Source organism: Pinus tabuliformis, chromosome 1_2 (genome assembly GCF_031772625.1).
Source record: "Pinus tabuliformis cultivar Carrire ecotype Pingquan chromosome 1_2, CPIR1, whole genome shotgun sequence".
Classification (NCBI taxonomy): domain Eukaryota; kingdom Viridiplantae; phylum Streptophyta; class Pinopsida; order Pinales; family Pinaceae; genus Pinus; species Pinus tabuliformis.
In genome coordinates, this window is record NC_142298.1 from 1,138,424,667 (window position 1) to 1,138,448,155 (window position 23,489).

The 23,489-nt window shown below is 38.5% G+C and overlaps 1 protein-coding gene across 1 annotated transcript in view; it reads left to right on the forward strand.

Annotated features, from left to right (window-relative positions):
- LOC149210196 (protein STRICTOSIDINE SYNTHASE-LIKE 7-like) overlaps positions 1-21,797 on the forward strand; it is a 37,877-nt gene extending 16,080 nt beyond the window's left edge. The window contains exons 3-5 of the mRNA XM_089396658.1: positions 20,417-20,653; positions 20,748-20,880; positions 21,364-21,797. Coding sequence (XP_089252784.1) covers positions 20,417-20,653; positions 20,748-20,880; positions 21,364-21,633 — 640 coding nt within the window. The 3' untranslated portion in view covers positions 21,634-21,797. The remainder of the gene's footprint in view (positions 1-20,416; positions 20,654-20,747; positions 20,881-21,363) is intronic.
- The last annotated feature ends 1,692 nt before the right edge of the window (positions 21,798-23,489 follow it).

Genomic DNA, 23,489 nt, shown 5'->3' on the forward strand with positions numbered 1-23,489 from the left:
ATAGGCGATCATTCTTGATCTCGGTGATCCTTAAGAATATTCTTGCATACTCTCATCTTTGCCCTTCTTAATTTCCTTAAGCTTATTTTTAAGGAATAGAACTTTATTTGCATCATTAACTTTAAATAAACTCACCAGTCTATCGTAGATTTCCTTGGAGGTTGTCAGCTTGGAAACATAGGCCACTAAGCGCTCGTCGATAGAGTCCCAGATGATCTTCCTTGCTTTGACTTCTCCCTTGGATCACTTGCTTTTGACAACGACATATGCATTTGATGGAGGTGCAATAGTATTGCCTCTCACATGGTCCAACACTTCCTGATCTTCCAAAGTCAAATTGAGAGACATCTTCCATCCGTGATAGTCAGACTTCTCACGGAGTTTGTTTTCGGCGGGGAAGAGCGTTGAGGACCCCATGGAGTTTTTAGGAAAGCCTTGCCAACCTTCTCTTTGGTGATTGCTCTTGCTCTTGCTTGGGCTTTGTCTTCACCTCAGCTCCGATACCATGCCAAGTTATGGTATGTTCTATGCTTATATTAGTTTACTTCTTTTCTTCTTATTAGCCATAGATTAGCAATCACATATATATTAAGTAAAATGCAGATAGAACATTAAACGATCAACATAAAACAAGCCAAGACAAGAGACACAAGATGTGGCGGCTAGCCAGGACAAACCCCAATGCGAGGAAACCCTTTGATCAAATCTTCTTTTATCTTCAATAGTTCAGCAGAGAGAAATAGTACAAAACCAGAATTCTGTAATTTTATATCAGCAACAACAAACCCTAGATTAGCGAAGTCAAACTTGGTCAAACGAGTTGAAATTGACCTCCAATATGCTTGGTCAATTTCCGGTCAACTAGCCCTTGAACAGCCTGAAGAAACAACCCTTGAACAATCCCAAAAACACAGTCAAACTGTTGTTCACTGAAGTCAACCGGCTGCCCAAAACTACGACAGTCAACGCTGGTCAAACTTGTGGACGTATTGCCTCGATTTTTGTGCCAAAATTTGCGGCCTGCCTAGGAGAGGCAGCCACACCAAAACTGCACCCTTGATGAGTCAACGCTTGGTCAATGCAGGTCAAAGAGACCTTCAACGGCGTCTGCGTCCTCCTTTCAGTGTCCTTGTCCTAATGCGTCCTCCTTCCCACGTGTGAGTTGCTTCTCGTATAACCCAAAGCTAAGGAGAGAGAGGGAAGAATGAGTGAGATGAGATGATGAGAAAATGAATCAACCTCTCTTGTATTTATATGATTCACTGGGCATGTGTCACACATTTAACTGTTGGCCGACTTTGACAATTTGTTAAAAATACAAATAAATTCATATATCCATAAATACTTGTCAGAATTGGATGATGTTTGGATCAATCCTACACCTCTTGACAAGAGGAATCTAGAAAAATATCAGCTGCCATAAATGAGGTGACCCACATGGAGTTCGGCCCTAGTTGCCAATTTTAACATAAAGACTAAAAGACGAATGATAATATGAAATTTTTATTGTATATATATAGATATATATATATATATATATATATGCTATTTCCTTGCCGTATCGTATTTAGATGTTTTGAAAATTTCCCATATCCGTTTCAAACCCCGTCTCTGTGTCCCTTCTTGTATCCATTTCAATGCAACTTACCCCGAACATCTCCACTGTCATGGTAGTCAACAATGTTTTCCTTCTACTCAAGGCATCAACAAGTTTATTAGATCTTTTAGATCTATGCTTCAACATAAATGAGTAGCTCTAGAGGGATTTAACTCATTTCATGTACTTTTGATTTAGCTTTGCTTCACTGTGTATGTATTGTAATGTTGATGATCAGTGTGAAGGACAGATTCTCTGGGCAACAACTAATGCCTCCACTTCTTCAATGCTTGGATGATGGCATAAAATAGCAAAACTCCCAATCATACACTAAAATATTTCTTCTTGGCATTCTCAAGAGAATGCAATCAACTTACCTTCTTGCCTAAGTGCTGTTCCAATTGATGTTCCACTGGCATTACAGTCCACATGGAACACTTTTTCAAACTGCGGTAAAGCCAATATAGGGTTGTTGGTCACCTTCTTCTTCAACAACTCAACACCTCATTGTGTTGTTGTGTACCATTGGAACTTTCCTTTCCTCTTGCATGCTTTTACTGGTGCACATATGCTACTAAAATTTTGAATAAACTTCTAATAGAAGCTTGCCAAATTATGAAAGCTTCTTAACTCAAATGTGCTTATTAGTGGGGGGCCACTTCACAATGATTATCACCTTCTTTGTGTTGGAAATAATACTGAGAGGGGGTGGGGGGTGAATCAGTATTAGCAAGTCAGTAATATTTCATTTCCATATTCTGATTCATATACGCTACTTCAGTTAATTAAACTTGCGTGTATAACAACTGTATATAAAGAAACTAATGTATACCCTATAAACTTATAATTTAGTTATTTCTTCATAAGTTGATCATTAATCTATGCATCAGAACCATATAAGTAGTAACCAGGAGCAGTAAAGACAGATCAGACAGTACACACATGAACACAAGATGTAAGGTGGAAACCCAATGTGAGTGAAAACCACCTGTTGCAATCATCTCTAATAAGAAACTTTTTTTACAATGTTTTGTATTGGTGCGGTCTTATACCAGTACACAGGTTTCTACCTGTAGAAGGCTACAACCTTCTCTCGTTCTCCAGCTTCTCTTGGAAGGGAGCTACAAGCCTACAACTCCCTAGCTCTTGTACTAGCTGATGTACTAGTACGTAGGTGCTGACCTACAGAAGGCTACAACCTTCTCTTTTTTTCCAGGTACCACATTTCATTAATTTTTAGACTGGATCCATCAATAATATCAATCAAACATCTACATCAACTAATCTCCTTTGCACCAACCAAAACTGAATCAAACAATCACTTTTTTGAATGCTGTAACCAGAACACAGTGACAGTAACCAAAACCTAATCCAGAACCCAGAACATTGCAACAATAAATAGAAGTAGCTAAAACATATTTTATGATGTGTACGCTACTTCAATGTGTCGAACTGGCGTGCATACGCACTTTTCTCAAGGCGGACCTGCGTATACGCAATTTTGAAATACCGAACCAGCGTGTATACGTGCCTTTGCTATACGCAACCTGCATACAGATCTGTAAAAGATGATTTAACCTTTACCACTATTCAGACATTAGTTATACCCAGATCATCAGATTTATAGATTATGACGTTCGCCAATTATTCAGATAAAATATCAAAAACCACACAAAGATACTTCTCTTCAAACCTTAAGATCTTGACCCATCAATAGAATTTATATTTCTTCAAGCGCTCAGGTTTCTCCTTGATTCAGATCTAGCTATGCACCATTACCCAATGACCAGTATTCTAGATCTTGCTCTTCATTAGATATTCAATACCTGAGTGCCTTTGCCTAATGATCTTCTCCTCCTTTTATAGTCTCAGGGCTTACTCAATACCAAGGTCCAAAACCATTTAGAACCAATACCTTGGACCAAATACCTGGAGTCAACATGTCGGACGAGTTACCTTGGACCAATACCATGGATCACAATACCATGGTCCAAATACCATGGACCAAAACCAAATGTACACGCCTTTCCTTGCATGAAAGTGCATGTATACGCATACGCGCCTTTTGGTCGTTGAACCCGCGTGTATATGCGGCTTGGTCGAGGGGAACTTGCGTATATCTCTTTTTCCTTCATTCTATGAGTTTGAACTGTTGTTGGGTTGTGTTATATTCTTTCTACGACTAGCCCACGTAGTTAATCGGGGGTTAGAGGGGGGGAGGTCACAGGGGGTTTGAGGGGTACCTGTAACTCCACTTTATGGGGTCTCCCTAGAAAATTTTGGTTTTGGACCCTATGTTAGGTTGGGCGAACCCACCTATGGCTTTGTGCGTGATTTTCGCACATGGTTTTGGACGCGATGGTTTTTCGGTCCATGGTATTGGATGCTTCGGCCATGTATAAATATGTATTGTAACATTGAAAGGAATAATAATGAAAAATCAAGTTGGTAGTCCCGGTTTTGGGATCCAGGGGAAAATCTCTGTGTATATGTGTTTTATGTGTTATGCTCTCGCATTTTTTATTTTCTGTGTTTTAGAATTCGTATGCAGGTAATTTCTGTACGGGGTTAAAACCTACATATGGTATTAGAGCTATTTTGGCTTCAAGGGGACGCCTTTGTTGCTGAGGGGTTTCGCTCGGGCCTGTGGTAGACCCTGTTCAGTGGGAGATCTGCGAAATCGATTCTGGTGGTGAAAGAAGATGGCGAGCAGTGGAAAGATAGAGATTGAGAAATTTAATGGTCAAAGTTTTGAGTTGTGGAAACTCAAGATGGAGGGTCTGTTGGTGGATAAAGATCAGCGGATCGTGGTGGATCCGGGTACTAAACCAACGGGAGTGTCCGATGAAGAATGGAAGAAGTTGGATCGGAAGGCAAAGAACACAATGCGATTGTGTGTCTTAGATTCAGTATTGCTAAATGTATCAGGGGAAGCTACGACGATGGCTTTGTGGGACAAGTTAGGGGCTTTGTACTAATCTAAGTCTCTGGTGAATAAACTGTTCCTGTGGAAAAAGCTGTATAACCTGAGGATGAAAGATGGAGACTCGATGACAGAGCATCTAAACACATTTAATACTGTGGTAAGTCAGTTAGCATCTGTTGATATTAAAATTTTAGATGAAGGTAAGTGCATCAGTTTGTTGTATTCTGTACTAGATTCGTGGGATAGTCTGGTTATTGCAATAGGTAGCAATGCAACTGCCTTGCAGTTTGATGAAATAGTCTCATCCTTGCTAACGAAGGAGATGAGACGGAAAAATATGGAAAGCCAGAATGGTGATGCCTTGTTTGTACGAGGACGGTCCCAGAACAGAAACAAAAATAAATCATCGAGTGGGAGATCTAAATCTAGAGGGAGATCTATATCTCCAGGAAAACCTGTAAAGGTGGTGTGCTGGAAATGCGGAAAGGAAGGGCACTACAAAAGGGACTGTAAATCTAAAGCTCGTGATAAAGGAAAGGGATCTGATGATGCTCCTTTTGCAGAGGTGAAAACCACCTCAGATGAAGGTGGGGATTTGTACTTGGCTTCTTCAAGTACACATGTAGATCATGAGGCATGGTTGATTGACTCAGATGCATCTTTCACTTCACTCCCCATAAAGAGTGGATCTGCAAGTCTGAAAAATATGATGGTGGTGATGTCTTCTTGGGGGATGACAGGAAGGCTAGAATCGTTGGTCGCGGAAAAGTAAAGTTGAAGTTGCAAGGTGGAAGGGTTAGAACACTTCCACGTGTTTTGCATATTCTTGCATTAGCCAGAAATCTCATTTATGTAAGCAAGCTGGATGATGCAGGTGTAAAAACAGTGTTCGAGAATGATACTTGCAAAATGGTTCGGGGAGCACTGGTATTGATGCGGGGAGTTCGGATTGGAATTCTGTACAAGCTGCAAGGTAGCACTGTTATTGATGGGTGCAATAGTTTTGTGGTTCCTGAATGTGGAGCAGAAAATCTAGTGGTCTCTGGAGAAAAGACCATGCTGTGACATCAAAGGCTTGGACATATTGGAGAGAAGGGCCTTTGAATACTTCATGGTAAAGGTATGGTAGAAGGTATAAGTAATAGTTGTTTGGATTTTGATTTTTGTGAAAATTGTGTATATGGAAAGCAGAATCGGGTGAGTTTCCCCTATGGTAGTAAGAGGGCGAAACAAATATTAGAGCTTGTGCACAATGATGTGTTTGGACATGTGAAGGTTCCATCACTGGGTAAGTCTGTGTACTATGTATCATTTATAGATGACTTCTCAAGGAATACATGGATATATTTCCTTAAGAAGAAATTTGAAGTCTTTGATAGGTTTAAAGAATTTAAGGCCCTTGTGGAAAATCAGACAAAGAAGAAGATAAAGGTGCTGAGGATAGATAATGGTGGAGAGTTTTGCAGCAAGAAATTTGAAGAATTCTGTAAGAAGTGTGGTATAGCACGACAGAAGACTACTCCATATACATCTCAGCAAAATGGAGTTGCAGAAAGAATGAACAAGATGTTGATGGAAAGGGCAAGAAGCATGTTCAGTGGTGCCGGGTTAGGACAGGAATTCTGGGTAGAGGCGGTGGATACTGCATGTTACCTGGTCAACAGGTGATCTTCATCAGCGTTAGAGGATAAGACTCCACAAGAGGTATGGATTGGTAAGAAACCCTCTCTTTCACATCTAAGGGTATTTGGATGTGATGCATATGTACACATGTTAACCAAGTTGGATAGTAAAGCTGAAAAATGCATCTTTACTGGGTATAAGGATGGTTTAAAGGGTTATAAGCTTTGGAACCTAGTAGCAAGGAGGGTTGTGTACAGCCGAGATGTGGTGTTTAGAGAGGTGAAAGATGTTATTAAAGATGAAGTCCAATCAAAGGAACTTGAGAAGATAGAGTTTGAGCTAAAGGAGGAAGAATCAGACTCTACAACAGAGGAGGAATCAGAAGATGAAGAGCCACAAACTCTGGCTGTGAGAAGATCAGTTCGAGAAAGAAGGCAGCCAGAGAGGTATAGTTCATCTGCTTTCTGTTCAAATTTTGCTTTGTCTGTTACTGATGATGATCCTAGAATTGTGAAGGAAGCAGTGGATTCAGAGGATGGGCCATGGTTGATGATATGGCATCTTTGCACAAAAATGAAGCTTGGGATCTAGTGGAGTTGCCGGCTGGAAGGAAACCCGTTGGCAGCAAATGGGTGTTCAAAAAGAAGACAAATGCAGAAGGAAAAGTGGAGAAATACAAAGCTCGGTTGGTAGCAAAAGGTCATTATTAGGTGTCAGGAATTGATTTTGGTGATATTTTTCCTCCTGTTGCCAAGGCAACTTCTGTTAGATTACTTTTATCTGTTGCTATTGCTTTTGATTTTGAGGTAGAATAGATGGATGTGAAGACAACATTTCTTCACGGGGATCCGGAGGAGGAGATCTACATGAAGCAACCCAAAGGCTTTACAGTGAAGGGTAAGAAAGAACTGGTATGCAAGTTAAATAAGTCTCTGTATGGGTTAAAACAATCACAAAGGATGTGGTATCAGAAATTTGATACATTTATACAGGGACTTGGCTTCACCAGAAGCAAAACAGATCACTGTGTGTATTTTAAATTAATTGGTGGCTGTGTTATTTATCTGGTCTTGTATGTGGATGATATGTTGCTGGTTGGAAATGACAAAGAAATTATCCAGGATTTGAAGACCCAATTGTACTCCAAATTCGACATGAAAGATCTTGGCGCTGCAAACTATATTTTGGCCATGGAAATTAAAAGAGATCGTACAAATAGGAAGCTCTGGTTAAACCAGAGGAAGTATGTCGAAACAATACTACAGAGGTTTAATATACAGGATATTAAATCGGTGAAGGTTCCTAATCCTGTAGGTGTGAGGTTATCTGCTGAACAGTGTCCCAAGACACAAGAAGAGGAAGAGGACATGTCCCGTGTTCCATATGCAAGTGCAGCTGGTAGCTTGATGTATGCAATGGTCTGTACTAGACTAGACATTGCACATGCAGTGGGAGTATTGAGCAGGTTTATGTCAAAACCAGGGAAGGAGCACTGGACAGTAGTGAAGCGGGTTTTCAGGTATTTGCATGGCATTGGTAATTATGGTTTATGCTACCAAGGGAGACCAGGATTGGACAAAGTGTTGGATATTCGTGGCTTTGTTGATGCCGACTGGGCTGGATATCTGGATCAGAGAAGATCTACAAGTGGGTATGTGTTTAACCTATTTGGAGGTGCAGTAAGTTGGATGAGTAAGAAACAATCTGTTGTGGCACTATCAACTATAGAGGCAGAATACATGGCAGCCACTCGTGCAAGCAAGGAAGCAGTTTGGTCGCAGAGGTTGTGTTCAAGTATGGGGTTAGTACAGGAAGCTATAAGGATAGACTGTGACAGCCAAAGTGCAATTTTCTTGGCAAAGAACCCTGCATATCATTCAAAGACAAAGCACATTGATGTTCAATATCACTTTGTGAGGGATATGATAGAAGACAAAAAGGTGTTGCTGGTAAAGGTGGACACTTTGAAGAATACTGCAGATGCATTGACAAAATCTGTGAGCTCTGAGAAGTTCTCTTGGTGTAGAGAAACAATGGGCATTGCAGCGTTGGATAAATGACTAAGCTCTCTTGTGGCCCCCTGTGGAAAGAAAACAACAAGTGGGAGAATGTTGGGTTGTGTTATATTCTTTTTACGACTAGTCCACGTAGTTAACCGGGAGTTAAGAGGGGGGGAGGTCACAGGGGGGTTTGAGGGGTACTCGTAACCCCACTTTATGGGGTCCAGGGCAGCGTCCCTGAAAATTTTGGTTTTGGACCCTATGTTAGGTTGGGCGGACCCACCTATGGTTTTGTGCATGATTTTCGCACATGGTTTTAGACGCGATGGTTTTTCAGTCCATGGTATTGGATGCTTCGGCATGTATAAATATGTATTGTAACATTGAAAGGAATAATAATGAAAAATCAAGTTGGTAGTCCCGGTTTTGGGATCCAGGGGAAAATCTTTGTGTATATGTGTTTTATGTGTTATGCTCTCGCATTGTTTATTTTTTGTGTTTTAGAATTCGTATGCAGGTAATTTCTATACGGGGTTAAAACCTACAACTGTGACCTGTCATCTAAGTGAGTTGCCATCAAGGACAACACCTGTGCCATAGAGCCAAACCTGTGTCATAATGCCAACAATCTCCCCCTTTGGACTTGATGGCAACCCCAAGTCACTCTCCTCCTTTGTCATCAAGGGCAAAGGGTTATGCTCCCCCTGATTACATGCTGAAATCTTTGATGTGCTGAAGTGTGCTGTTCATGCTCCCTCTGACTGTAAGCAAGGCCTGTAAAAAGATGTTCTATAAGAAGAACATGACTCTATACACATAAATGACCTTCCTATCACCAAAGACTCATACATACATCCATCTCGCAACCAAGTGGGGATATACCAAGATTGACTCATCCACGCAACCAAGTGGGGATACACCAAAAGTTTATACAAGAACATTACATCATCCATCCCAGGCATAGTGGGGAAACAAAATAGGTCGTTACATGACCTTGATAATAAAAGATATACATGGCATAGAGACAATATCTAAAACAAGACTATGATAGTCATTATCAACTATCATCAGCAGCATTTGTCAATCACCATCTAGACCAATAACCATGATCTCCCTCTACACCTGTTCCACCTGAATCAGAAACAACTATGAAACTGTATCAAGATAATGCCAACAATTTAGAAGTATATGCTCTCCTTGGACCTATGCTATATGATCACTGTCAGACCCATATCAGAGTCTTTTCATCCTGAGTCTGGCCCACCGATATTTTTCAACCAACATATACACGGCTGTATCTACAGAAACCTGCGTATGTACACTTCATGAAACTCGCGTAAAACCAATGTTCTCTGAAACAGAGAAATGTCAACGACAAGATGATGCATCAACTACCCCAACTTCTGTCTGAGGTATTCAAATGTCTCTCTGGGTAGAGGTTTGGTGAATATGTCAGCCACCTGTTCCTTGGAGGGAACATACTCCAATTTGACTTTTTGTTCAAGCACTTGTTCACGGAGCAAATGATATTTGATAGGTATGTGCTTGGTCTTGGAATGCATGACTGGATTCTTTGAAATACTGATTGCACTTGTATTATCACATAGAATGGAGATGGGTGGAGTACATGTGATCTGAATGTCTTGCAATGTTTGCATCATCCAAAGAAGTTGTGTGCAACAAGATGCAACAACTACATATTCCGCTTCAGCTGTAGATAATGCAACGGAACTTTGTTTCTTGCTGAACCAAGACACTAATCTGGAACCCATATAGATAGCATCACCACTAGTGCTTTTTCTGTCATCCACGCTTCCTGCCCAATCGGCATCTGTATATGCATGAAGTGTAAGATCTGTATCCCTAGGATACCATAAACCAAAATTCTGAGTTCCTTGAAGATATTTGAAGATCCTTTTGACTGCCTGAAGGTGTGATTCCTTTGGATTTGCTTGGAATCTTCTAACTATTCCCACTGCATGCATGATGTCTGGTCGGGTACCTATTAGATAAAGCAAACTGCCAATCATGGATCTGTAGGTTGGTTGATGTACTATTGCTGATTCATCATTTGCGCTGAGGCTGCATCCTGTTACCATAGGGGTACATACTGGTTTAGACTCTTCCATGCCGTATTTTTTCAAGATCTGCTTGAGATACTTGGTCTGTGACAAAAAGATGCCATCTTTCTTTTGTTGAACTTGTAGACCAAGAAAATATGTGAGCTCACCTAGCAGGGACATTTCAAATTCTTTTTGCATTACCAAAGCAAAGTTTTGACTCATGGCTTCTTCATTGCTACCAAAAATGATATCATCAACATACACAACAAGTATTAGCAATTTATCATTATCAATCTTTATATATAGATTGCTATCAGCTGATCCTTTTGAAAAACCTTGTTGATGTAGATATTTGTCAAGACAGTAATACCATGCCCTTGGAGCTTGTTTTAGACCATAGAGGGCCTTTCTGAGTTTGCATACAAGTTTTGGATCATTTCCAAGGATGAATCTGTCTGGTTGCTTAATATATGCGACGAATGCTTAATATATGCTTCTTCTTCGAAGTCCCCATTAAGAAAAACAAATTTTACATTATTTGGTATACTTTGAAATTCTGAAAACTAGAAAGAGCAAGAAACATTCTTATGGCTTCAAGTCTTGCAACAGGTGCAAAAGTTTCTTCAAAGTCTATACATTCTTGTTGAGCATATCCTTTACAAACAAGTCTGGCCTTGTTTATAATAACTTCTCCATTTTCATTCAGCTTGTTTTTGAATATCCATTTAGTACCTATGGCATTCTTATCATTAGGTCTAGGAACCAATTCGCAAGTATTATTCCTTTCAATCTGCTCAAGCTCTTCTTTCATGGCCTTGACCCAACATTCATCTTTGCATGCTTCATTTACATTTTGTGGTTCGATGGAGGAAAGCAATGCAAGATAGCTTGAGGATTCTGTAATAGTTCTTCTTGTCTGCACACTTGCCTTTTTCTGTCTCAAAATTTGAGTCTCTGGATGATTTTTCTGGACATACCTGGATGGAGTCTTTTCTTCTGCCATTGTCTGTTCTTCTGGTGCTTCATTAGTTTTTTCTTCTTCAGAATTAGTTTGATTTGATGTGGAAGGATAATCCTCATCTTCTTCACAATCTTCGGTTTTTACTTGCTTTGGATTTTTGCCTGCTTCATCAATCACAACATCAATACCTTCAACAATTTTCCCAAGTCTTTTATTATAACATTTATATCTTTTACTTCGGGAAGAGTAAGCAAGGAGAATGCCTTCATCTGCTGTAGGTTCAAACTTGCCAAGATTTTCATCAGTCCTTTTGATGTAACATTTGCTTCCAAAAACTTTGAAGTATTTTACAGTAGGAGTCTTACCATACCAAAGTTCATGAGGAGTTTGAGTGTTGTTTACTCGAACGTTTGTTTTGTTGAGAATAGTGACAACAACGAATGCAGCTTCACCCCAGAAGGTTGCAGAAGTTCCAAACTCATCTAGCATAGCATGAGCCATTTGTTGAACAATTCTGTTCATCCTTTTTACCACTCCATTTTGCTGAGGAGTTCTTGCAGTAGAGAATCCCCTTCTTATTCCATGTTCTTCACAGAAGTCGAAGAATTCATCCGAGGTAAATTCCCCTCCTCGATCAGACTTGAGGCATTTGATTTTCCGATCTGATTCATTTTCAACCAAGGCTTTGAAGGCTTTGAACTTTTCGAAAGCTTCGTCTTTGTGCTTTAGAAGTCCTATCCAACACATTCTTGAAAAATTGTCAATGAACAATATAAAATATTCTTCTCCACGAGGTGACTTTTTCCTTGATGGTCCACATAAGTCAGTATGAACAAGTTCAAGAGGCTTACTAGCTGATCCTTCCTTTTCAGGGAAATGTGTTCTGGTTTGCTTACCAAATTGACATGATTTGCATATTGTATTTTCTGGAATGCGGATATCCGGAAGATCACGAACCGCCTAGTATTTGCATGCTTTTCTTATTTGAGGGAAGCTTATATGCCGCAGTCTTCTGTGCTATTGCCAATGTTCATCATTTTTGCTTATATAGCACTGTTGTTGTCCTCCCTTGAGTATGTACAAGTTGTTTGGAGTTCTTACACCTTTGATCACTGTTTCTCCTGTATCAAGCTCACGAACAACACATCCATTTGATCGAAATACTACTTCATTTCCTTGATCACACATTTGACTGACACTCAATAGGTTATGCTTTAGACCATCAACCTACATAACATTCCCAACTTTAACCTTTTCTTTTAAGAGAACAGAGCCTTTACCTTTTATCACTGTAGGAGTGTCATTACCAAATGAGACTTTCTTTTCCTTTTCTAAGGCATTATATGACTGAAGTTTTTCTTTATCACCTGTCATGTGTTTCGAGCATCCACTGTCGATATACCACTGATTTTCTTGTCCTTCTGCATACAAGGCTATTCCACATCTTTCTGTTTGCGGTTCTTTTTTTCTCCATGTTTGGGGCCCAATGAAGCTTGCTCCTTCTAAGATGTTTGCTGAAATTTACTCCTGCATTCAGAATCTTCATGACCGAAGTTGTTATAGATAGAGCATTCTATTTCATTTTCAAGAGCAGAAAAGTTATTGTAGGTTCTTCTCATGATCCTAGTCACATTCCTTTGATTTCGTGCTTCTTTGGTCATGATGGTCTTGTAAGCAACACATTGAGCAGCTTTGTGTCCAAAGTTATGACATGAAAAACATTGGCCATTAAAGAAATTCTTGCGATTATCAAATCTACTGACCTGATGATTGTAGTTTCCATTGACATTCATTCTTGAAGCAAATTGAGATTGATTTACCTGTGGTTGGTTATATCTTCTGTTCATCCTTGAAGTAGATTGAACCCGATTTACTTGATGATCTTCTTTATGCCTTTGCTGACGATTGTCAACTAGCTCACTTCTCCTTGTTGCATCAAGATAGCTTTTGGAGGTTCATGGCTTCTGTGCTTGAGATGTTTCTTCAGTGTATCCAAGACTTGCCTTTATCAGAGGAGAACACTGCACTTTGATAGTTTCATCTAAAGTTTCTGATTCTTTCGCAAAACTGAGATTGAGTGCTTTTGTTTTCTCAATATTTTTTCTTAGATCCACAATTTCACGTTCTAACTTTTCATTTTGTTTTTCCCTTTCAGCGAGTTGGAATGTCAGAGTATCTATAATCATACTCTTTTCCTCTAAACAGATTTTAAGTCTAGAAATTTCTTCATAGAGACCATCTTCATCTAAAGCATCCAAAAAATTATCATCTTCAAAAGCCATCAGAAGTCTATAGTTATTACCATGTTCATTTTCATCACTATTTGATAAACCATCACTATCTTCATGCATATAATAGCTCTTCTTACTTACATTCTGTTTTCTATTCCATGTTGTTGGTTCCTTACTTTTATCAAGCTTATCTTTATGAGGACATTTGGCCGCATAATGACCGACTCTTCCACAAGCAAAGCATTTGAAAGCTAGCTTACCTCTGAATCTTTCTGTACCCTGTTGAAGGTTCTTGACAAAGTTTGCTTCTTCCTCTCCATCTGAATTATGTCCTGATTCATTGAGATCTTCTCTTCCTGAAGCTGTGAATGCGGCTTCTCTCATATCTGATGGATCCCTTTTTCTCATTTTGAAAGCAGTTAGGATTTCGTGCAGCTGTGTCATAGTAATACTCTGAAGATTCTGCTTTTCTTCTATGGAAGAAACTTTTAATTCAAACTTAGAAGACAAGGATCTTAAAACCTTTTCAACTACAGTAACTTCTTTTATCTCTTCACCCAAGTTTTCATGCGATTAACAATCTCATCTATACATAAGAAGTAATTAGCTATACTTTCATCATTTTGCATTTTGAGAGTTTCATATTGAATTCTGAGAGATTGTAGTTTTGCACGTTTTACCTGGTTGTCTCCTTCATAGCTTAGAACGATCTTGTCCCATATTTCTTTGGCGGTTTTGAGCTGCATAACCTTGACAAATTCTGATTGTGACAGACTCCCCAATAATGTATTGACAACCTTGGCATTTGTTTCATACTGCTTTTTACCTGCCGTATCTGTAGGAATTGCTGATGGAAATGTGTATCCTCCTTCCACGATTTCCCAAACATCTGTTCCAAGAGATTGAAGATAGGCTGTGGTTCTTACCTTCCAATAGACGAAGTTGCTCCCATCAAAGATCGGTGGTCTAATGGATCCCTCTCTTTCGTAGTGACTCATGATGATGGATCTTTCTTCAAGCGATCAAGCTTCTTCTGAAGAACCTGCTCTGATTCCAATTGTTGGAAATAATATTGAGAGGGGGGGGGGGGGTGAATCAGTATTAGCAAGTCAATAATATTTCATTTCCATATTCTGATTCATATACGCTACTTCAGTTAATTAAACTTGCGTGTATACGCAACTATATATAAAGAAACTAGCGTATACCCTGTAAACTTATAATTTAGTTAATTCTTCATAAGTTGATCATTAATCTGTGCATCAGAACCATATAAACAGTAACCAGGAGCAGTAAAGACAGATCAAACAGTCACACACATGAACACAAGATGTAAGGTGGAAACTCAATGTGGGTGAAAACCACCTGCTGCAATCGTCTCTAATAAGAAACTTTTTTTACAATGTTTTGTACTGGTGCAGTCTTATATCAATACGTAGGTTTCTACCTGCAAAAGGCTACAACCTTCTCTCGTTCTCTAGCTTCTCCTGGAAGGGAGCTACAACCCCGTAGCTTTTGTACTAGTTGATGTACTAGTACATAGGTGCTGACCTTCAGAAGGCTACAACCTTCTTTTTTCTTCCAGGGACCACATTTCATTAATTTTCACACTGGATCCATCAATAACATCAATCAAACATCTGCATCAACCAATCTCCTTTGCACCAACCAAAACTGAATCAAACAATCACTTTTCTGAATGTTGTAACCAGAACACAGTAACAGTGACCAGAGCCCAATCCAGAACCCAGAACACTGCAACAGTGAACAGAAGTAGTTAAAACATATTTTATGATGTGTACGCTACTTCAATGTGTCGAACCGGCATGCATACGCACTTTTCTCAAGGTGGACCTGTGTATATGCAGTTTTGAAATACCGAACCAGCGTGTATACGTGCCTTTGCTATACGGAACCTGCATACAGATCTGTAAAAGATGATTTAACCTTTACCACTATTCAGACATTAGTTATACCCAGATCATCAGATTTACAGATTACGACATGTGCCAATTATTTAGATAAAAGATCAAAAACCACACAAAGATACTTCTCTTCAAGCCTTAAGATCTTGACCCATCAATAGAACTTATCCTTCTTCAAGCAGTCAGGTTCCTCCTTGATTCAGATCCAGCTATGCACCATTACCCAATGATTAGTATTTGAGATCTTTCTCTTCAGTAGATATTCAATACTTGAGTGCCTTTGCCTAATGATCTTCTCCTCCTTTTATAGTCTTAGGCTTTACCCAATACCAAGGTCCAAAACCACTTAGAACCAATACCTTGGACTAAATACCTGGGGTCAACACGTCGGACAAGTTACCTTGGACCAATACCATGGATCACAATACCATGGTCCAAATACCACAGACCAAAACCAAATGTACGTGCCTTTCCTAGCATGAAAGTGCGTGTATACGCAACGCGCCTTTTGGTTGTCGAACCCGCGTGTATACGCGGCTTGGTCAAGGGGAATCTACATATATCTCTTTTTCCTTCATTCTGTGACCCTGAATTGTGACTTGTCATCTGAGTGAGTTGCCATCAAGGACAAAACCTGTGCCATAGAGCCAAACCTGTGTCATAATGCCAACACTTTGGATTTATCTTTAATCTGACTTGAGATATCACAAAGTCCATGTACAACACTTCTTTCTTCATGAACAAACACTTTTGCAGATTTATCAACAATTTCTCTTGCTTCAACTGCTTTGGCACTTGCTTCAATTGCATCCTGTGCTCTTCTTTTGTTTTTCTAAACACCGGTATGTCATCCAAATGTACATCCACAAACCTTCCCAAGCAAGGTGTCAACACTTCATTCATAAGTCTAATGAAAGAGTTGGGAGCATTTTTCAACCCAAATGGCATGACTAGTGATTTATATAGCATTTCATTCGTCTTCAATGTTGTTCCACTTCTCACCTTGAATTTTGATGTCGTGATATCTTCTCTTTAAGTCAAACTTGATGATGTATTTTGTTCCTTTGAAGGGATGCTTTAAGTTGTCTAGCGTTGACAATGGGGACCATTATTTAATGGTTATTTTGTTGATGGCCTTTGAATCAGTACACATCCTTCACTCTCATCCTTTCTTTGGTGCTAGAACACCATGTATTGCCCAAGTGCTCAAAACACTCCCTGACTTAAAGTTGCTTATCTCTTCACCCTCTATTGGAGTCAATTTGTGTGGTGGTGCCTTACTTGCAAAACTTGAACCTGAAACAAAAACTATTTGATGGAAATCACTTCTCATAGGTGGAAATCCCCTTGAAAACTTAGTCATTATAACTTCCTCTAGCTTAGTGAACAAAGCCTTGACCTCTGCTGGGACCTCACTCTTTTCCAATTCAGATTTGACATCTTGGAATAAGTGTAAAACAAACTTTGTCATCTTCTCCTCTCTCAAGAATTCCTTTGTTGTACATGGCATCACCCTACAATTGTTGCTTTACCCTTCTTCCTCCTTCATTGGAAGCAATGTCAATCTTTTTCCACCCTTCTCGAATAGAAAGGTATTTTTCTTGCCATCATGGACAATATTTTGGTCAAATTACCATGTGCTTGCCAACAAAAGATGACAAAAGCAAAGCATTGCATAAAACTAGGTCATGGTAATTTCCTATGTGGAAACTTACCAAGCAACGGTTAGATATGTTGACATAATGTCCCTTTTGCAACCAAGAGGCTCTATATGCATTTGGATGTGGGGTGCACCTTGAATTTAACTTCTAAATTACCTTAGTAGGCACGAGGTTTTTGGTGCTATCTCCATCAACAATAAGTGAACAACACTTAACTCCAATGTTGCATTTGGTTTTGAAGATCACTTTCTGTTTTTCTTAACTCCTCTTTATGCTGTCTCTTGGGTGTCAACAAGAGTCTCTTGAATATGATATTCTCTCCATGCTCTCGCTTTGTGTATGGTGTCTTTAACAATATACCCAACCGCACTTCCTACTTCTTGAGCTATGTGTCTTCTTCCTAATTGTCTCCAGCATGAATTTAAGTTCTTCAGGCGCCCATAAAACTTGGTATTCTTGCACCCAACAGCATGTTCCACTGAATTGTTTTCCTCTTCCTTTTGGAGATCCTTGGCCTCTAGGGGCTTCATAATTTGTTCTGAAGATTTGATTTGTATTACTTGTGCTGATCTCTTGTCCTTTGGTTCCACTTTCATGCCCTTAGGTAGACATGGTGTTGCCTCTACCTGTATTTCCTCTGCCTTGGGAACTCTAATGCTTCTAGACAACATCTCTTTAGCTGTCAAAGCTAGCTGATGTTCCTCAGTGGCAGAGTAAATTGTCACCATGATGGGCTCATCTTGAATAGCATATTTGAGAACATTATATACATAGCAATAGCTTCTCCCCCTTCATTGCTGTCTTCACCTAATTCTTTGATGTAATCCTTCACCACCATCTCCATTTCTAGTGCCCTAAACAGATCCATGAAATATTTCCCTTCTTCTACCTATCTAATTGGAGATTATCCCACCACACAGATTCATGACCCTTCACCTTGGTCCATGCAAGATTTACTTCTTTGGAGTCTTTGATTGCTTGGAGTTGAAACATTTCCCCATTTCCCCAATCCAATCTATGAGTTTTTTTGGGTTCAGACTCTTTGAATATGCCGGAGTCTCAATCCTTAGGTCCACCTCTCAGATCTATCAACGCCCTTATAATTCTCAATTTTGGAGGCTGGGCTTCTTTATTGTATTCTTGAAACTTCTCGTTCCTGTTCATCATCACTCTTCATGGAGATCCACTGCAACTCACCTTCTCTGGACTCTTTCCATGACATCCATTTGAGCATATGTAGAGTTCAGCAGTGCAATGATTTTGTGATCACCTTCTTTGTTGTTTTCAACGCTATTTCAGTGGTATTCCTTCCCCTCTTTTATGTGCCAAATTGCAATTTCTTGTGCAATCTTACTTTCTTTATAGTCTTACCCAACAGTTTCATTTTCACGGCACTGCCTTCTCTCTTAATTCTTCCCAGGGAACTCTCCTTATTGGAATCTCGTTCATAATTGTAGGTATCACACTTGCACTGATATCACATCAGGGTAGCACATGCAGGGCCCACAACAATTCGCAGAGGACACAACACAAATAGATAGAAGCACCATGCACACAATGCACAACAGAGGAATTTACCTGGAACAACCAGTGTATCAACATGAAATTCATGCACATTAAATGCAGGGCTCAGTGGGCTCTTCTATAACAAAAATATGGGGCTATGTCCTCTAAACATTAAAATACCCACAAGTCTATGTCTCGGTTTGGGATTACACAGGCTCACAAGATTCTTGTCTTTGGCTTTACCATTCTTCCCTTTGTTGTTGCGAGAGATTTCCTTCGCCCTCTGTGCACAATCTCTACATACACGACTCTATTCTCTGTCTCTGTGATTTGAAATCCCTGTCTCCTGTTCTCCCTCCTTTTTTAGCAAAACATTTACCCTCCAAGCTACCCAACCAACCAATTAATGGCTTTAATGAATTTTTCCATATGCCTGTCATTCTTTGGGCCATGTCAACTTTTGAATTGAGAAACATGCTCCTTGCGTATTCACCTCCTGTGGGTCCTTCTTTCCTGAAAACCCCTAGATGACACTTATGAAAACCTTTAGATTGCATTACTAAATTGGAGGGATTGCCGCTTCCCAAAAGAATGCTTTAGGAAACACCAGAAAAGGTGAAAAAATGAATAGTGGGGCTTTTTAGTTAATGCATAGCCGATGACCTTTTCTTCCTGCTGCATTAGGCTTCCTGCACTAATTTCTATGCACTGTTCTTCAACTTTTTCGTACTCTTTGTTTTGTGTCCAATCTACTTGCCTTCTTTGGTCACTATTTCTTTCATGTCTAACCTGCGTGCCTTTTTTTGGTTGGAAATAACTCTTCTTGTTATGAGATATGCAAGTGTGATAAAATTTATGCAGAACACCAATTTTATGGAATGAATTTTGTGATGGTTTTAACTCGAACAGGGTTCTGTGCATTGTTTCACCATGCCCTAAAAGGTATTTGGGGTCGTTTTTTGCATATTATTAAGGTATGAGAATGGAACACATTATCGCAATCATGCAGGATCATAATTATTAATCATAATTATGGGAATGCTTCAACCGGTGCATTAGATGGGCCTTTAATACAAAGCAAATTTGAGAGTCCTTTTTGTATCTGCATCTTATCATTAATTCAGAGAGCAACACAATGCAGATTTGTATCCGTGGGTTCTTGTGCAGTATTCGGGGTACGTCGTTCTTCAGCTACCCTTCCTCCCTATTTCTTTGTGCTTGATATGTTCATGGTGGTTTGCGAGCTCATACTTTTAGTTTGCAACTCTCTCATTGGGTCGAAGGCAATTTGATGGCCTGTATAGGTCCACAAGTTATGTTTGCAGGTGTCATTGGTCGATAAACCAAGTTTGTGGACATGTACAGCAGTCGGACATTGCATCTTTCATTTGTTCAACGAGCTAAGTTTGTAAATCTTGTCGCGTCGTAATCGGACGTTGAGGACTTCGTTGGTCCATGTTTGGTCATTTCGAATCCCCTTGTCAATAATAAGATTCTGCGGACCCCATTAGTTTGAAATCCAGTTTTGCTATTTGCATTTGGTCCTTTCTTGTACCCTTGCATCTCAGACATCCTTCCAAGATAATTTTTGTTAATAGAGAACATTTTTTGCCTATTTTTTCAAAAAAAAGCTTCGTTCTTATCATAGTTATTATAATTCTTGGCCAACCAAAAGATGTATTTTGTACGCTGTTATATTATTTCCAATGTTTCATGATAAAAGATATCCAAGTAAGCTGGAATTTAGCTTGGGTGGGAGGATAACAATCATTGTTGACATACCACATTAATATACTTACTCCTATACTTCCCTAAATGTTATATATGGTATGGAAATCTTTTCATACAATTTTCACTCATAACATAACCAAGATATTACATGCAATCTTAAATCATGTATTTCTGTAATTTGACTTGTTACAGGACAGTGGACGGAGTGGATGTTACAAAAGAAGGCGTGGTGTATTTCACAGAGCTCACCTATAAATATAGCCCAAAAGATATTTTGTTGGGGGTATTTGAATATCTTCCTCACGGTAGATTGCTTAAATATGATCCGAGTACAAAGATTGCTACCGTCCTGCTCACAGACCTCTACTTCCCCAATGCGGTAGCGCTATCCAAGAAAGAGGATTTCTTTATATATTGTGAAACTCTCATGTAAGTTAACTGCTATATTTTTAAGAGGTTCTGTGAAGTTTCCATGTTAATTTATTAAAAGCTCATAAGTTGCATGTCTGTTTTGCCTATGTAGCTTCCGTTGTCGAAAGTATTGGTTGGAAGGAGAAAAAGCAGGCAAAGTTGAAACATTCATCGAAAATCTTCCGGGATTTCCTGATAATGTGATACTCGACGATGATGGCATATATTGGATTGGTCTTATTGGGGTAATTTTTTGCTTTGGTTGGTTTATTTTGATTGGTATATTTTATTGAATTGATGTTTATACACAGTACTGCTAATTCACTGTTGAATTGGTTTATTTTATTGAATTGATATTTGTACACTAGGTCTATAATTGTGGGTTCAATTGGGATTTGAACCCTTGGAATGATTTAGGCGCTATTTCAATTGGTATCTGGCAGTGGATCATGGTTTCACCTAGAACTATGATTTGACCATACTCCAAGGGGTTTGGGGTTTTGGGAACGAACCCATGACTTCAGAAAAACCTGAGACTGACCTGATTTGGAAAAGCCCTGGGATCCACTGGGCTGATCGTAATCATGAAGTCTATTTCGCCAGATTCCGGGGGTTGGCCGGGAAGATGCATTTTGCTTGCTGGACAGGCGACGTCCTTCTGCGTATGTAACTTGTTTTTTCACTTATCATAATGGTCTTTAATGGTGCGAAATGTTTCTTATTGACAGGAACGAAATATGTATTGGGATCTTGCGGCCAAATATGCTTCTTTGAGACATTTGTTACTAAGGATATCCAGTTTCATAAACTTGGATCCATTTCTCTTTCCCACATCAGGCGTAGTAGGCGTGAGAGAAGATGGAGAAGCCATCGCTTACTATTCTGATCCAAAAAGATCATTTATTACCAGTGGGCTGAAGATGGGCGGCCGTCTATATTTTGTCAGCCTTCATGAGAACTCTATTGGTCGCTCACCCGCGAATTTCCCTGATCAATAATTTTATATTGATGTTTCTCAGGGGGCGTGGCTGAACGAACTAACACATTTTAGTTAATAAATTTGTAGTTTAGATCTATGGGCTCTCAGGGATGAGAATCGTTTTTAAATTTGTGGAAGAAAAAAATTAATTTATGAAATACATAAATAGATGATTATGTGTAATGTGTGGTCCGTAGTCCAGAGATAAATAGATGATTGTGTAGTGTGTTGTGCGTAGTTCAGAGATAAAATCTTCAGAGAGAAAATGATGCCCTCTAAGGAAAAATATTTTAATTAATTAAAAAAATAACGGCAGAAAATATTAAAATTAGTTATTTATTATTATTATTATTATTTTAATATGCTAAACAACTTTCTGATCTTAATAAGACACCAATCACTCTCTATTGGGTTCCTTACCAGCCTTAACAGTACCTCAAATCTTAACTGTAATAGTTCTCTTAAGCCCAGCGAGCATTGCAACCATTTTAATTAAATTAAAAATCGATATTATTTTATTGTTAAAATGATTGTAGGATAACATGTCATATTTTATAATAAATAATATTCTGATTAAATTAAAATAATATTAATTTATTGTTAAATGATATTATGATAATCTCTCATATTTTTTAATAAATAATAATGGTTATTTAATATGTATTATTTAATTAAAATTAATGATGGTTGACTCGTGGTCACATTGTTATTACTACGACCACACTCTCACACGTATAGAGAAAAAATAATTTTACTAAATAACTTTAAATAGATAATAAATGAGTAATATTTAATTGTGTTTTTTTTCGAAGTTTTTATAAATTTTGGACAGAATCTAGTGAAAATAGTCATTTGATGGTATATTGTATATATGGATTTAGCTCTCTCAAAAACATTGTATATATGGATTTAATTCTCTCAAAAAACTCAGTAATTCATGTGTTAAATTTGTGATTTCAATTAATCTAAGCCGGATTCTAGACTAATAAGATCATAAAATAAACTATAATTTTTTTCAAAAAAATTAGAACTTAACAAAAAAACTGGAACTAAACTACACTTCAAGATTTAACATTAACAATACTCTAAGCCTCCAAATATTTTCACGTGTTAAATTTGTGATTTCAATTAATCTAAGCAAGATTCTAGACTAATAAAATCATAAAATAAACTATTTTTTTCAAAAAATTGGACCTTAACAAAAAAAGGCTAGAACTAAACCACACTTCAAGATTTAACATTAACAATACTCTAAGCCTCCAAATATTTTAATTAAATAAAAAAATAATATTATTTTATCGTTAAAATGATATTATGACATGTCCAAACATTTTAATTAAATAAAAAATAATATTATTTTATTGTTAAAATGATATTATGATAACATGTCTATTTTTGTCGGCCTGGAGTATGCCGTAAAACTATTTCTGCTTGGCTAAGAGCTCGTCTTCCTCGGACGTAAGGAAACAGGTTAACGGCCCAAGACCCAGAGGCATCTGGCAGGAGTGAAAGTCTGCTCCCTTACGGACCACCAGCGGGTTATTACAGGGGGCGTGGTTTTCCTTGATAACAGTGATGAGTCAAACCGACATTCGCGGATAGCAGCCAGAGATGGCTGTCCTCACTGTTGGTTTGACACCTGAGTTTGATAGGTTTTGCCACCTTCGAAAAAAAAAAAAAAAAAAAAAAAAAAAAAACATGTCTATTTTTGTGATAAATAATATTTTGATTAAATTAAAATAATATTAATTTATTGTTAAATGATGATATGATAATCTCTCATATTTTTGTAATAAATAATCATTGTTATTTAATAATGGTTATTTAAGATGTATTATTTAATTAAAATTAATGGTTATTCACTTGTCCAATGTG